Raw genomic sequence first — 14,035 nt, forward strand, 5'->3', positions numbered from 1 at the left:
CCGCGTACCGCAAAAAAAAAAAAAAAAAGAGAGGGAAAGGAAAAACTTAAACTCAAGAGTTTCCAAGGAGCACAAGATTCTTCTGTTTCTGGGCTGGGCAGTAACTTTCAACTCTTGGGATTTGAGGTGTTTTTGTTTTGTTTTGTTTTAAATTTAAAAAAAAAACCAAATTACAGTGTAATTCTTTAAAGGTCCTAATTCTCTTTTGTTAGTGAAGAAAAAATTCTCGGCTTTGTTTTTCCACAGATTGCAAACTCTTTAAGGGTGGGGTGGAGGATTGCAAACTCTTTAAGGGTGGGGTGGAGGACTGCGTTTGTAAACGGCTGTCAGCACTTCAACGGCGTTTAGCAAACAATAGTTATCTCTGCTATTACCTTGAGAGCCTTTGGCCGCGGGCTACCCGGACCCTCTGTCTGCGAGCCCCAAGTTTCCTTTTCCTCCAGACCCTTATAATTGCTCCCCCAACCCTTAACCGTGGACGCGCCGCCGGCCTGGCGTCCCCCGCGCCGCGACGCAAATGGAACGGCCTATGACGTCACGAGGCCGCGGCTCAATCAGACGCGGCGTTTGGGAAATTTTAAATTTAAAGGCGGGGTGGCTCTTACACGCAGAAGCGCCGGCCGCGGAGGTTTTTGTACAGTTTCCTGGGATCCAGCCCGGCAGGATGGCCGATGAAGGAGCCGTCGCCGTCTGCGTGCGGGTTCGGCCGCTCAACAGCAGGTAGGCGGGCCAGACTTGCCCAGGTTCCCGTTGCGGCCTCCGGCCCAGGCCTGAGCCGGAGGAGTGAGTCCTCGTTGCTCCTTCCTGCTCCGCTGCCTAGAAACTCTGCCATTGACCCGCTTTGTGCTTTGGTTTCTTATGTGTAAAGTGACGGGCCAGGATTAGAGGATCTAGAGGATACTTTCCAGCTGTGGGATTCTCTTAAGTCTATAACTCAGGCTCGCCGACATTAAAGACCCTACTCCCTGCGCTACTCTGCCGTCCCCCCATCTGCGCTCCCCATCCCTCCCCCAGGAAAGTCGCATAGGAAAAATCCTTATTGGCACTCTTCACAGCTAGTCATTTTACATTTAACTGACTCTCTCTCCCCCTTTACTGTATACTCCTTGAGCGCAAGAACTAGTCAGTCTTCTTCCATTGTATTCGGTAGACACTCAACACTTCAGTGACTGAACTCCACGTTCAGAAGGTTGAATGACCGATATTCATCAAAATTGATTTTTTTTTAGTACAGTGTACTGTACTAAACACACACTACCATCGTTGTCCAGTGGATCTTACGTTCTGAAGGGGTAGGCAGAAAATAAAGTGAAAAATATGAAGTATTAAGTGATGATACTGGAGTAATAAATGCTATAGAGAAAAAACAGGAAGGGGAAGAAATGAAAATGAAGTCTGTTTGCTTTGCCTGTCTCAGGCCCTTGCCCCAGAATGCTGACACATTTTGTTTGAGAAACATTTGTTAACCATTACTGGGTGTTTAATAAATAAGAATATCAAAATGAGGAATTTCCTATTTTTAAGAAGCTCATTAATGCATTAGAAGAAAGCTACATAAAGAAAGCATTATAATACATCATGACAGGTGTTATGATAGACAGGTGGAGAATGTTTGCTAGAGGAGTCTAGTCCTTAAGTGAGATAGTTTAGGGGAGGGACAGGGCTGTGTAGGAAACTCCTGATACTTTTCATGAATGAAAGAAAAGTTAAGTTAGTTAATGGAAACATAAGTCAGGGTATTCCAGGCAGAGAGGGGTCAAATCTTATTTTGGAGTGACCTTCAGGCAGTTGATTTGTATGGAGTTACGGTGTATATAGGAATTTAGAGGAAGATATGGGTCGAAGAGAGAAATTACAATGATCCAGGTGTCATGTGCCAAATTAAGGATTTCAGATGGTTTTTAAAGGCTTTAAGCAAGAGGGACATAACCAGAGTTGCATTTTCAACGTATCTTTTCAGTAGCCAGTACTGGGTTGGAAGGTGGAAGTGAAGAGCTTCGCAAAGAAACTCCCATGAAAGTGCAGGAGGTCACGAAGCCCCATTTAAAATCCACCTTTGACCCCTCAAAGGTGGATTTTCCACATTTATCCTATTTACGGTATACGTCATTACCATCTTTTAAAATATTCATCAGAAGATGAGGTCTTTTCAGTTATCTTTCATGTAACACAACTTCTGTGACCAACTATTTTAAAATGCAGTTTTTTTATTCTTTTAGAGAAGAGGCGCTTGGAAAAGATACTCAAGTTTACTGGAAAACTGACAATAATACAATTTATCAAGTCGATGGGAGTAAATCCTTCAATTTTGGTAAGTTTATAACAGCATCAAAAGTTAACCTGGTATCATTTTTCTATTATGAGTACAAAAGCCTTATGAATAACACTGGATTTGTCACTAAAGATCAAACTAAGCCTTCAGTAAACTGCTTCAGTGGAAACTTTGAAAAATTGTTCATCCATTCATGTGTGCTAAGTAAGATAATAAACTGACACTTAAAACATAGCAATGGTAAAAAAAATAATAAGTAAATAAAAAATTAAACACAGTTATAGTCATAGTGCCTTTTAACTGAAATTAACATTTTTCCTCTTATTCGTCAACGTACTTGTGGTGTAAAACTCTGTAAGCCCAAAATATGTTATTTAATGTCAAGTCATCTTTAAGATCTTCCAGTTTGGTTTCTTTGTTGTTGTTGTTTCCTTTTTTATTGTTATTTGTTTCTTTTCTTTTTTTTTTTTTTTTTTCAGTTGTTTTTCAAAACTTTTTAAAGAATAAATAGTGAAGATATTCCTTCTTTGATAGAATACAGCAGGGACCTACCTCTGCTTTTGTGGATCTTATTTGGTGGAAAGAAAGGCTTTAAACAAGTATTTACACTTATGATGACATAAGCTTTGTGGGAGTTTATAGCAGGGATCTAACTAATCTAGGTGTCTGAAATGGTACCACTTACACTGGGACCTGCAGGATGAGTGAGAGCTAGCTAGGACAAAGGGACTTGGAGGACCTAACGGTTAACTAGGTTGATTTTTGTGTTGATTTAGCATGTATATAGTGCTGACAATGTGCCAGTCACTCTTCTAAGCACTTCATATATATTAACTCATTTACTCCTCCTAACAAGCCTATATATTTGCTACCTTCCCATTTTAATGAGGAAGCAGAGAGGCCTGGAGTCACACAGCCAGCAAATGAAAGAGTCAGGCTCAAGATCTGTGTTCCAGCCACACTACCATGCTGCCACTTAGGCACCATAGAGCAACAGTGACAGCCTCTCACCAACCTCAGGAGTAAGTGATTAAGTTGTCAAATTAGTGTTAACTAGAAAGCCACAAAGATACGTAGAAGAGAAAATGATTCCTGGTAAAGGAATGTTTGGTGGTATTAACATAATTTTTAAAAGGTAATATGTGCCAGAGATTATAAAACCTAAGTACCACAGATTCTCAGTAGCCATATACGCCCATGAAGGTTTTGGACTCATCCAGCTGTCTGAAACAGATAACATTAAAGTTTGAATCATCCTGCCATTTCTCCTTGCTTTAAAATCATGACCCTTAAGCAGCCCTCAGATGGCACTTCGGTTTTCCATATTGTTCTGCCCATAGGGCAGATGTGTGGTCATGGTGCAAGCAGTGTGATCACTGAATTTCTCATTGTAAGTCAGTAAATTTCCCTCCTGATTTACAAATCCATTTCTTGTGAGCTTTTTAATGTGAGGGCACTGCTAAAAGAGTGGTCTATTTTTAATGTGCTAACAAAAGCAGAGAACCACATACTGGACTTGTGAATTTATCAGTGCAAATGCTACTCTAAACCCAGCCTTTAGCAGCACTTCAGCTTTGGTCAGTACTTTTCTCCCAAATATCTGCATTTTTTGGTTTCGTTTGAGCTAGACCTTCTTGCTAGGTATGTTAAAAACATTAACATTTCTCAAAGAATAGTAATAGTCTATATTTCCTAAGTATTAACATGTGTTCACAGTAATTCTATGAGCAAGATAATATATATCCATTTTACACATTAGGGAACTGAGGCACAGAAACATCAACCACTTTGGCCAAAATCACACTGTAAATGGCAGAACCAAGATTTGCAGGCAGTCTGATTCTGGACCCCCATATTCAGCCACCATGCCCTACTGCCTCTTGAAAGCATATAGGGTAACAGACTTGTATTTTTTCTGTGTGAGGACCAACACATTTTACCTAAAGAGAAGAGTATTTTCAGAGGACCAATAAGTTGAAGGAAATATTGTGTCTTAAATCTTTTATCATACCATATCCTGACAATTTTATTTCTGTGGGCAACTACTAATTCAGAATGAAAACAGTTAATTTGTTTGATTTAACTTTTATGTTTTGTTTTTTTAGATCGTGTCTTTCATAGTAATGAAACTACTAAACATGTGTATGAAGAAATAGCAGTACCAATCATAGATTCTGCCATACAAGGCTACAATGGTGTGTATTCACTGCAAAAACATTTCAGTCTTGGGTGTCCGTTTAGCAAGTATTGATAGTTTTATACACTGTAGATTCATTTTTAATCTTTGCATGTGTGTGTTTTGTTTTTGCAGGTACTATATTTGCCTATGGGCAGACTGCATCAGGAAAAACGTATACTATGTTGGGGTCACAAGATTATTTGGGAGTAATACCCAGGGCAATTCATGACATTTTCCAAAAAATTAAGAAGGTAAATAATTTAGCTAAATTTCTAGTACATGCAGGTAAAAGTGGTGATAATAGGATAGCAACCTTAGTGTTCTCTTGTAATGATGAAGTATATTTATAGTTATCTCTTGATTATCCATGAGGAAAGAAGGAAGGCATAGCATAGATTCATTTTTTTCCCACAAACTTACTAACTTACAAAGCTTAAAGTTCTTTCATTCTTTCCTTTGAATCATGAAACAGTACTCCCACCAAAAAGTGGGCATTAAGGAACAGGAAAATCTTATCACAATGATTAGATCGCCATTGCCTTTGTTTAGCTACCAGTGATTATTAAGGAGCAGTAAAAAGTAGACTAGATAAAAGACAAGGGAATCAGAAGGTCAGAATAAGCAAGCTAATTAGTTGAGTTGGTTTTAAATTAGTTTTTTCATCATTATTTTAATTATTTTTAATTTCTTGAATATATGTAGGTTTTATTTTGAGGTTAGAGAATTGGACTGGTTATTTTCCTGTTATAATTCTATGATACTATACTTTTCATTATTTCTGAAACAATGCTTTGCTGTTGTTGCTTGTTATTATCAATATAGAAGCACAGGGGAAGTTTTGTTTTTTGTTTGTTTTACAAAGATAATTTCCTGAAAGACAAATACCACATGACTTCACTTATATGTGGAATCTAAAAAACAAAACAAATGGACAAACAAAACAGAAACAGACTCATAGATACAGAGAACAAACAGGTGGTTGTCAGAGGGGAGGGAAATTGGAGGAATGAGAGAAATAGGTGAGGGAGATTAAAGGGTACAAATGTCCAGTTAGAAAATAAATGTGTCACAGGGATGAAATGTGCAGCATGGGGAATATTGTCAATAATGTTGTAATATCTTTGTATGGTGACAGATGGTAACTAGGCTTATCATGTGATCATTTTGACATGTATGGAAATATTGAATCACTATGTTGTGCACCAGGAACTAACATAGTGGAATAGGTCAACTATACATCAACTAAAAAATAAATAAATATTTTTAGGGCTTCCCTGGTGGCGCAGTGGTTGAGAGTCCGCCTGCCGATGCAGGGGACACAGGTTCGTGCCCCGGTCCGGGAAGATTCCCACATGCCATGGAGCGGCTAGGCCCATGAGCCATGGCCACTGAGGCTGCGTGTCAGGAGCCTGTGCTCCACAACAGGAGAGGTCACAACAGTGAGAAGCCCGCATACCGCAATCAATCAATCAATCAATAAAAATATTTAAAAGATAGTTTCTCAAAGAATATTTTAATATTTAATATTAGCACATAAGCATTCATTATTAGGTTTTCATAATTGGATGATCTCTGATGTTTTCTGATATGTTTTCACATATCTTTTTCTTCTAGTTTCCTGATAGGGAATTTCTTTTACGTGTGTCTTACATGGAGATATACAATGAAACCATTACAGACTTACTCTGTCACACTGAAAAAATGAAGCCTTTAATAATTCGGGAAGACTTCAATGTAAGTAACAGAGTTAACAGAGTGGCTCAAAAAATAGTTACTCATTGGGATTATTTTTCTTGAACATTTGCCTTTAATTTCTATATATTTTAAAGTGTCTCCTGTTACTATGGTTTGTTTTTTATTTTCTTTCTTAAACATTTATAGAGATTATCTCTTAAGTAACATATATAGTTTCTAAATATTGACAGCTATAATATTGTGGCATAAGTGCCTAAAAAGAGCAAGCTGAAAGTATCAGTTTAGAATTCGGTGTATTTTGGTACAGGAAATAAATTGTAAATAGCATAGATTTAGTTCTTATTTTTGTATAGAATAAAATTGCCCATTTTCTACTCTTAACTTCCACAAATGAATTCTATAATAGTTTGCACTTTCTTTTTGAAATGCAAAATTTTAAGTGACTTATAGTTCTCTACTTTTCCCATAATTAAACTTGTTTCAGAGGAATGTGTATGTGGCTGATCTCACAGAAGAAGTTGTTTATACATCAGAAATGGCTTTGAAGTGGATCACAAAAGGAGAAAGTAAGACTTTATACTGTATTTCTTCAAAACACGTCTAAAAACTATTTAATTGAATATATTTAGGCTTTAAACACTTTTCACTTCTAAACTTAAATACAAGTTAGTGTTTTTCTTTGGATTTTAATATACACAGCTGAAATATGATTCTTTTACAGAGAACAGGCATTATGGAATTACAAAAATGAATCAAAGAAGTAGTCGTTCTCATACCATTTTTAGGATGGTAGGTAATTCTCTATATTTGGTCTTTCCAATTAAAAATACACAAATTTTTCTACAAGTTGCCTTTTCTTTCTAGATTTTGGAAAGTAGAGAGAAAGGTGAACCTTCTAATTTTGAAGGATCTGTCAAGGTGTCCCATTTGGTGAGTATTGATGAACTGTGATAATGTACTAAATGAGCCGAACCAAAATTTAATTTAGCTGCTGTATGTTTGGTTTCATGAGAACTGTTAACTAATTGGCAAAAGCATCTATAAATTGGTAGTTTAGTCTCATCACTAACGTGAGATAACTAGCGGAAATGTAGGAAGAGTTCAGAGAATCTTACTTCCTGTGATCTTATAGCTGCCATTTCCTGAACTTTAGATGTAAGAACTGTAGGAGTTGAGGCTTTTCCTAACTAGTAATTGAGGAAGGGTTGATTCCATGCACATTTAAGAGTTAAAGTAATCTTGAAATTTGGTGATTTTTTTTTGTGTGTTTGTGGTTTTGGGGTTTTGAGGGTTTTTTTGGTCTCTGCCAATGGTATTGAGACTTATGAGATGAACAAAAACCTGGGTGAGATAGTTAAAAAATAAATCAGATTATTCAAGTTCATAGTTAAGTACAATAAGAAAATAAGCTTTGTATTATAAACAGTGTTTTAGACTATAAATCCCTTGAAGGGAAGAGTGATATCTCCTTCATCTTTGTAACTCCAACGCATCGTACATAGTTTATATTCAATACCTATTTGTTGATAAGTAAATATAAGCATTATGCAAACATTCCTCCTTGCTGCACTGTATCATTTCTCTTTTTTTGTGCTTCCTTTCTATTCCTTACCATTATTGCTTTATTCTCTGCCTTCAAGGCCTAAATTCTTTAGTTTGATGTGGGATATGATGTAAGATTTCTCGATTTGATTTGAAAACTTCAGGGGAAAAAGTAATAAATCTATAATATGTTTGTTTTTCAGATTTTGAAAAATCAGAGTCTTAAGTATCTAATTCTAGTTCACCTCAGTTATTTTACTATACAAGTATATCATTTATTTTAGTAGACTAGTCTTTAACAACAACGAAAAACATAAAACCTAACTTCTGTTTTGTTTTCCAAATCTAGCCTGTGATATATCACTACAATTTTAACTTTTCTCTTATATAGTTTAGCTTTAATTATAAATTAAGTTTAATTATAATTACGTTTAATTATAATTTAGCTTGACATATTCAGTGATCTGTTTGGTGTCTTTTCTTATATTATTTGATGCTCCATCATCTAGGGACCTTAGATACCATCTGGTCCAACACTCCAGACTTCCCACTTACTCTAAGTATCTTCTTGGAAGAAGTCTTCCCCAAAGAGTCTTTTTCTGGCTCTTTGGAGGTGGTCTTTTTATGAGTGTCTCCGGGCCTCTCTGGAATAGTAACATCCAGGTGCTCTTAGCTCTGCTCCTTTATTCCCTTTTGTGGCTTCTTTCCTCCTACGCTCCTAATCAAAGCACAGGAGTGTTCTGTAGCTTTTCTTCCCTTGTTTGCCCTTGTTACCATTTCTGTGTTGACGATGGTCAAATGTTTATTGTTTCTAAAGTCTCTGAGTTCTATTTTATTTATTTTTTTATACAGCAGGTTCTTATTAGTTATCCATTTTATACATATTAGTGTATACATGTCAATCCCCATCTCTCAATTCATCCCACCACCACCACCCCACCACCACTTTCCCCCCTTTGTGTCCATACGTTTGTTCTCTACATCTGTGTCTCAATTTCTGCCCTGCAAACTGGTTCATCGGTACCATTTTTCTAGGTTCCACAAATATGCGTTAATATACGATATTTGTTTTTCTCTTTCTGACTTAACTTCACTCTGTATGACAGTCTCTAGATCCATCCATGTCTCTACAAATGACCCAATTTCATTCCTTTTTATGGCTGAGTAATATTCCATTGTATATATGTACCACATCTTCTTTATCCATTCATGTGTTGATGGGCATTTAGGTTTCTTCCATGCCCTGGCTATTGTAAATAGTGCTGCAATGAACATCGGGGTGCATGTGTCTCTTTGAATTATGTTTTTCTCTGGGTATATGCCCAGTAGTGGGATTGCTGGGTCATATGGTAATTCTATTTTTAGTTTTTTAAGGAACCTCCATCCTGTTCTCCATAGTGGCTGTATCAATTTACATTCCCACCAACAGTGCAAGAGAGTTCCCTTTTCTCCACACCCTCTCCAGCATTTACTGTTTGTAGATTTTCTGATGATGCCCATTCTAACTGGTGTGAGGTGATACCTCATTGTAGTTTTGATTTGCATTTCTCTAATAATAAGTGATGTTGAGCAGCTTTTCATGTGCTTCTTGGCCAACTGTATGTCTTCTTCAGAGAAATGTCTGTTTAGGTCTTCTGCCCATTTTTGGATTGGGTTGTTTGTTTTTTTGATACTGAGCTGCATGAGCTGTTTACATATTTTGGAGATTAATCCTTTGTTCGTTGATTCGTTTACAAATATTTTCTCCCATTCTGAGGGTTGTCTTTTCATCTTGTTTGTAGTTTCCTTTGCTGTGCAAAAACTTTTATGTTTCATTAAGTCCCATTTGTTTATTTTTGTTTTTATTTCCATTACTCTAGGGGGTGGATCAAAAAAGATCTTGCTGTGATTTGTGTCAGAGTTCTTCCTATGTTTTCCTCTAAGAGTTTTATAGTGTCCGGTCTTACATTTAGGTCTGTAATCCACTTTGAGTTTATTTTTGTGTATGGTGTTAGGGAGTGTTCTAATTTCATTCTTTTTACATGTAGCTCTCCAGTTCTCCCAGCACCACTTATTGATGAGGCTATCTTTTCTCCATTGTATATCCTTGCCTCCTTTGTCATACATTAGTTGACCATAGGTACATGGGTTTATCTCTGGGCTTTCTATCCTGTTCCATTGATCTATATTTCTCTTTTTATGCCAGTACCATATTGTCTTGATTACTGTAGCTTTGTAGTATAGTCTGAAGTCAGGGAGTCTGATTCCTCTAGCTCTGTTTCTTTCCCTCCAGACTGCTTTGGCTATTCAGGGTCTTTTGTGTCTCCATGCAAATTTTAAGATTTTTTTTTCTAGTTCTGTAAAAAAAAAAACGCCATTGGTAATTTCATAGGGATTGCATTGAATCTGTAGATTGCTTTGGGTAGTATAGTCATTTTCACAATATTGATTCTTCCAACCCAAGAACACGGTATAGCTCTCCATCTGTTTGTACCATCTTTAATTTCTTTCATCAGTGTCTTATAGTTTTCTGCATACAGGTCTTTTGTCTCCCTAGGTAGGTTTATTCCTAGATATTTTATTCTTTTTGTTGCAGTGGTAAATGGGAGTGTTTCCTTAATTTCTCCTTCAGATTTTTCATCATTAGTGTATAGGAATGCAAGAGATTTCTGTGCATTAATTTTGTATCCTGCAACTTTACCAGATTCATTGATTAGCTCTAGTACTTTTCTGGTGGCATCTTTAGCATTCTCTGTGTATAGTATCATGTCATCTGCAAACAGTGACCGTTTTACTTCTTCTTTTCCAATTCGTATTCCTTTTATTTCTTTTTCTTCTCTGATTGCCATGGCTAGGACTTCCAAAACTATGTTGAATAATAGTGGTGAGAGTGTTCATCCTTGTCTTGTTCCTGATCTTAGTGGAAATGCTTTCAGTTTTTCACCATTGAGTCTCTGAGTTCTAATTCATGTCTTTCTAAAGATTGTCCCACTATTATCTCAAACCTCAGTGGGTCTAAAACCAAATTTGTAATATTATAATGAATATTCCTTTTTCCAGTAATACTAGCATTATCCTGGTCACCTAGGCTGGAAACCCAAGTCTATTTTGGCTCATTTTCTCCTGCTTTCCCTTTTCTCCAGTCATCACCATTTCTTCCTGATTCTACCTGTCATCATTCCATTGGGTGTCATACTCATTTAGGTTCTCATCTGTCTTGAATTACTCTATCATTCTCCTGAACCTGGCCTCTAGGACTCTGGTCTTCCTTTCTTTGGTCTGTTATGCAGATTTCTAATGTTATTAAGCACTACTTTTTTTGTGGCATTTCCTTGGACAAGATCTGGCTTAGCCAGTCTTACTTTGCTTCCTTCTGTTCCACATAAGCTCCTCTCTTATAGATAGACTGAGCTTTTTAGTGCCTTTGAACACTAATGCTTGTTCTCATCTTTTTACCTTAATTCATGCTTTTATCACCACTTTTCCCCTTTATTATGTATCTAGGTCACTTGTACTAGATACTATATGACAACGATTAGACTTCTTTGAGTATTTTAGAGAGAGCAGTATCTGAGACAGGACTGTAAAGCAGGAGTACATAATTACCTGCCTAATCCTCAAAGAGAGAGGTAACTTAAATCTCTGACTTTCTTTTAATGCATTAATAATATTTACTGGGCTCTCAGATTAAAAAATAAAGAGGACATCCCTCCAGTACTTACTGTCTCCACTACGAAGTCCCTAGCCCAAGCCACCATCATCTCTCACTTAGATTCCTGCACTAACCTCCTAACTGGGCTAACTGCTGCCACTTCTGCCCCTCTCCAGTTCATTCTCCATCTAGGGTGCCACGGTTGATCTTTCAGAAAGTTAAATCAAGATACGTCCCTCTTTTGACTAAAGCCCTCTCTTGGCTTCCCATTGCACTTGGAAAATCCAACGTTCTTACCCCTACTTACAAAGCTCTGCATAATCTGACTCCTACTTCCTACTTCTTATACTATGTTGTCCCATCGCCACTTCACCAACTCTGCCATGTTGCCCTTTTTATTTTTTGAGCATACCAAGCTCACTTCTGTTTTGTGACTGAGTGTACTGGCTGCTCTTTTAATCTGCACTGTGCTTCCCTTGGTTTTACATGGCTGCCTCCCTCTGTCATTCCAGATCTTAGCTTAATGGGAAGCCTACCCCTACCACTCAGTCCAGAGAACCTACTCTGTCCCTTCTTTCCTCTTCCAGAACTCTCTTTAAATTATCTGTATTACATTTACCAGGTTATGTTACCTATCTGTCTTCTTACCAACTTCCTCCTCTCCTCTTACCACTCCATATAGAATATAAGCTCTTATCAGGACAGGGACCTTACTTGTTGAATTCATTGCTGTATCCCTAGCACCTAACATACTGCCTGAAGCATGACAGTCACTTTTTTCCAACAATATTTGTGAAATGAAAGAGGTCTGTGCTTTTTAAAATGCTACAGTAGAGTCAGAGACAAATGACTAGCTCCACACAATAAGTGCTGTAAGAATAAGTCATATCTATCATGACCTCTGGGTACAGTTAAAAGAGCAATTCATTCAAGGTATGGGAGGAGGAAGGATAAAATCAGCAAAGCTACATTGAGCAGGTAACATTTGCCTTTGGTCCTGAATAAAGACTAGGGGCAGTCTAGAACTTTAGAATTAACAAAGAGAATGGCAAAAGGTAGCACTTGGGTGTGTAGAAGTACATGAGGCGTTTAGGGTGTCGTGAGTAGTTCAGCTAGAGTTAGGAGTAAGTAATGAATAGATATAATGCTGGGGCCACACAAGTGCCAGATTGCAAAGAATCAGATTCATATGATAAGGTTTTGAACTTTGTGTAGGAAATAGAAAACCTATTCTGGCGGCATTATGGAAGATGTATTACAAAGAAGGAACAAGGGTTACAGATTGGTTTGACAAGGGAAGGCCTGAACAGTGGGGTGAAAGGTGAGGGTACAGATGGGGTATTCAAGTAAACTATGTGTTTTAAATATTCTTTCAGTAGTTTGGGTTTTATCTCATTATGCTTCCTAAAGGTTTATTATCATCTATCTTACAGAATTTGGTTGATCTTGCTGGCAGTGAAAGAGCTGCTCAAACAGGTGCTGAAGGTAATGAAAACTTATGAAATATGTTGGTCTGAGTGTCTTCCTGTTCTTTCACAGAATAAAAGTGCTACCATGCATTTTAGAAATAATGACAATAATAATTTTGTGATAAAAGTCCTTCATGTAAAAAGCAGCTTATGTATCTGCCTAATTATCTAATTTGGGCTACTATAGCATCAATTAAAAAACTAGAACTGTACAGTTGATAGGATTGTATAGCTGAAAAGCTCATGAGAGTACCATGAAAACCATCTAAATTTCCATATCAGTAAGAAAATTCAGAAGGGACGTTGGGCACAAAATTAATATACAGACATTAATAATTCTATAATACAAATAACCAGTTAGAATATTTAGTGTACAAAAAGACTCAGTTTACAATGATGGCTTAAAAGGTGTAATACCTAGGAAGAAACTCAACAAAAATTGCACAGGGCCAAAATAAAGAAAACTTCAAAACAGACCTGAAGGACATAACCAAATACTTAAACAAATGGAAAAGCATACTTAGATGGGAAGGTGCAAAATCATAAAGATGTCAGGCCTCTCTCTGTGTTCATTTCCTGCAGCCTGACATAAAGACACCCAGCTGAGCATGGCCTGTATCCACCAAACCAGACCCATAAACAGGAAATAAATGCTTGTTGTTTTAAGGTGGCTTGTTAAGCAGCAATATTACAGCAATAGCTGAATAATGCACCTGTGAAATAATAGCTATTCAGAGTTATTTGTTGCAGTATTTTTTGTATACATGGTAGATTGAAAACCTACATATCCCTCAACAGGGTTCTAGGTAAATAATTTCTGATACATCCATACAATGGAATTCTATGCTATGAAAAAGGCCAGTGTTTACTGATATGGTGCACAATATACTGCCAAGTGAAAAAAGCAAAGTGCAAAATAGTGTGTATAGTATGCTACTATATGTCTGAAAAAGAAAGGGGAGAAATGAATATATATGAACTTGTATTTCTAAAAATCTAGAAGAATAAATAATAAACATGGTTTACTGGTAGAGGGAACAGGAACTGGTTGAGGCATAAAACTGGAGTAGAGCTTTTTCCAGGTACTTTTTTTTAATGTTAGAGTCATGTGAGCATACTCACAATATTAAAATGAGAACTTTTTTTGGTTTTGAGCCTATAGTTGCCTATATTTGAAGGCTTGGAAAAAATAGATTTGAATGGAGGAATTAGAGGAGCTCTTTTAGGCAATGGTCTTTCCCTCCCTC

At 37.0% G+C, this 14,035-nt stretch overlaps 1 protein-coding gene across 1 annotated transcript in view; it reads left to right on the forward strand.

The window, feature by feature from the left end:
- Nucleotides 1-664: 664 nt before the first annotated feature.
- Nucleotides 665-14,035, forward strand: part of CENPE (centromere protein E) — a gene marked incomplete at its 5' end in the record, with an annotated part of 73,262 nt that continues 59,891 nt past the window's right edge. Inside the window, 9 exon segments of the mRNA XM_079704416.1 lie at nt 665-720; nt 2,220-2,311; nt 4,378-4,467; nt 4,584-4,702; nt 6,066-6,185; nt 6,631-6,712; nt 6,868-6,935; nt 7,011-7,076; nt 12,753-12,804. Of these exon segments, the coding sequence (XP_079560542.1) occupies nt 665-720; nt 2,220-2,311; nt 4,378-4,467; nt 4,584-4,702; nt 6,066-6,185; nt 6,631-6,712; nt 6,868-6,935; nt 7,011-7,076; nt 12,753-12,804 (745 nt within the window).

Source organism: Hyperoodon ampullatus (genome assembly GCF_949752795.1).
Source record: "Hyperoodon ampullatus genome assembly, chromosome: 1".
In the NCBI taxonomy this organism is placed as follows: Eukaryota; Metazoa; Chordata; class Mammalia; order Artiodactyla; family Ziphiidae; genus Hyperoodon; species Hyperoodon ampullatus.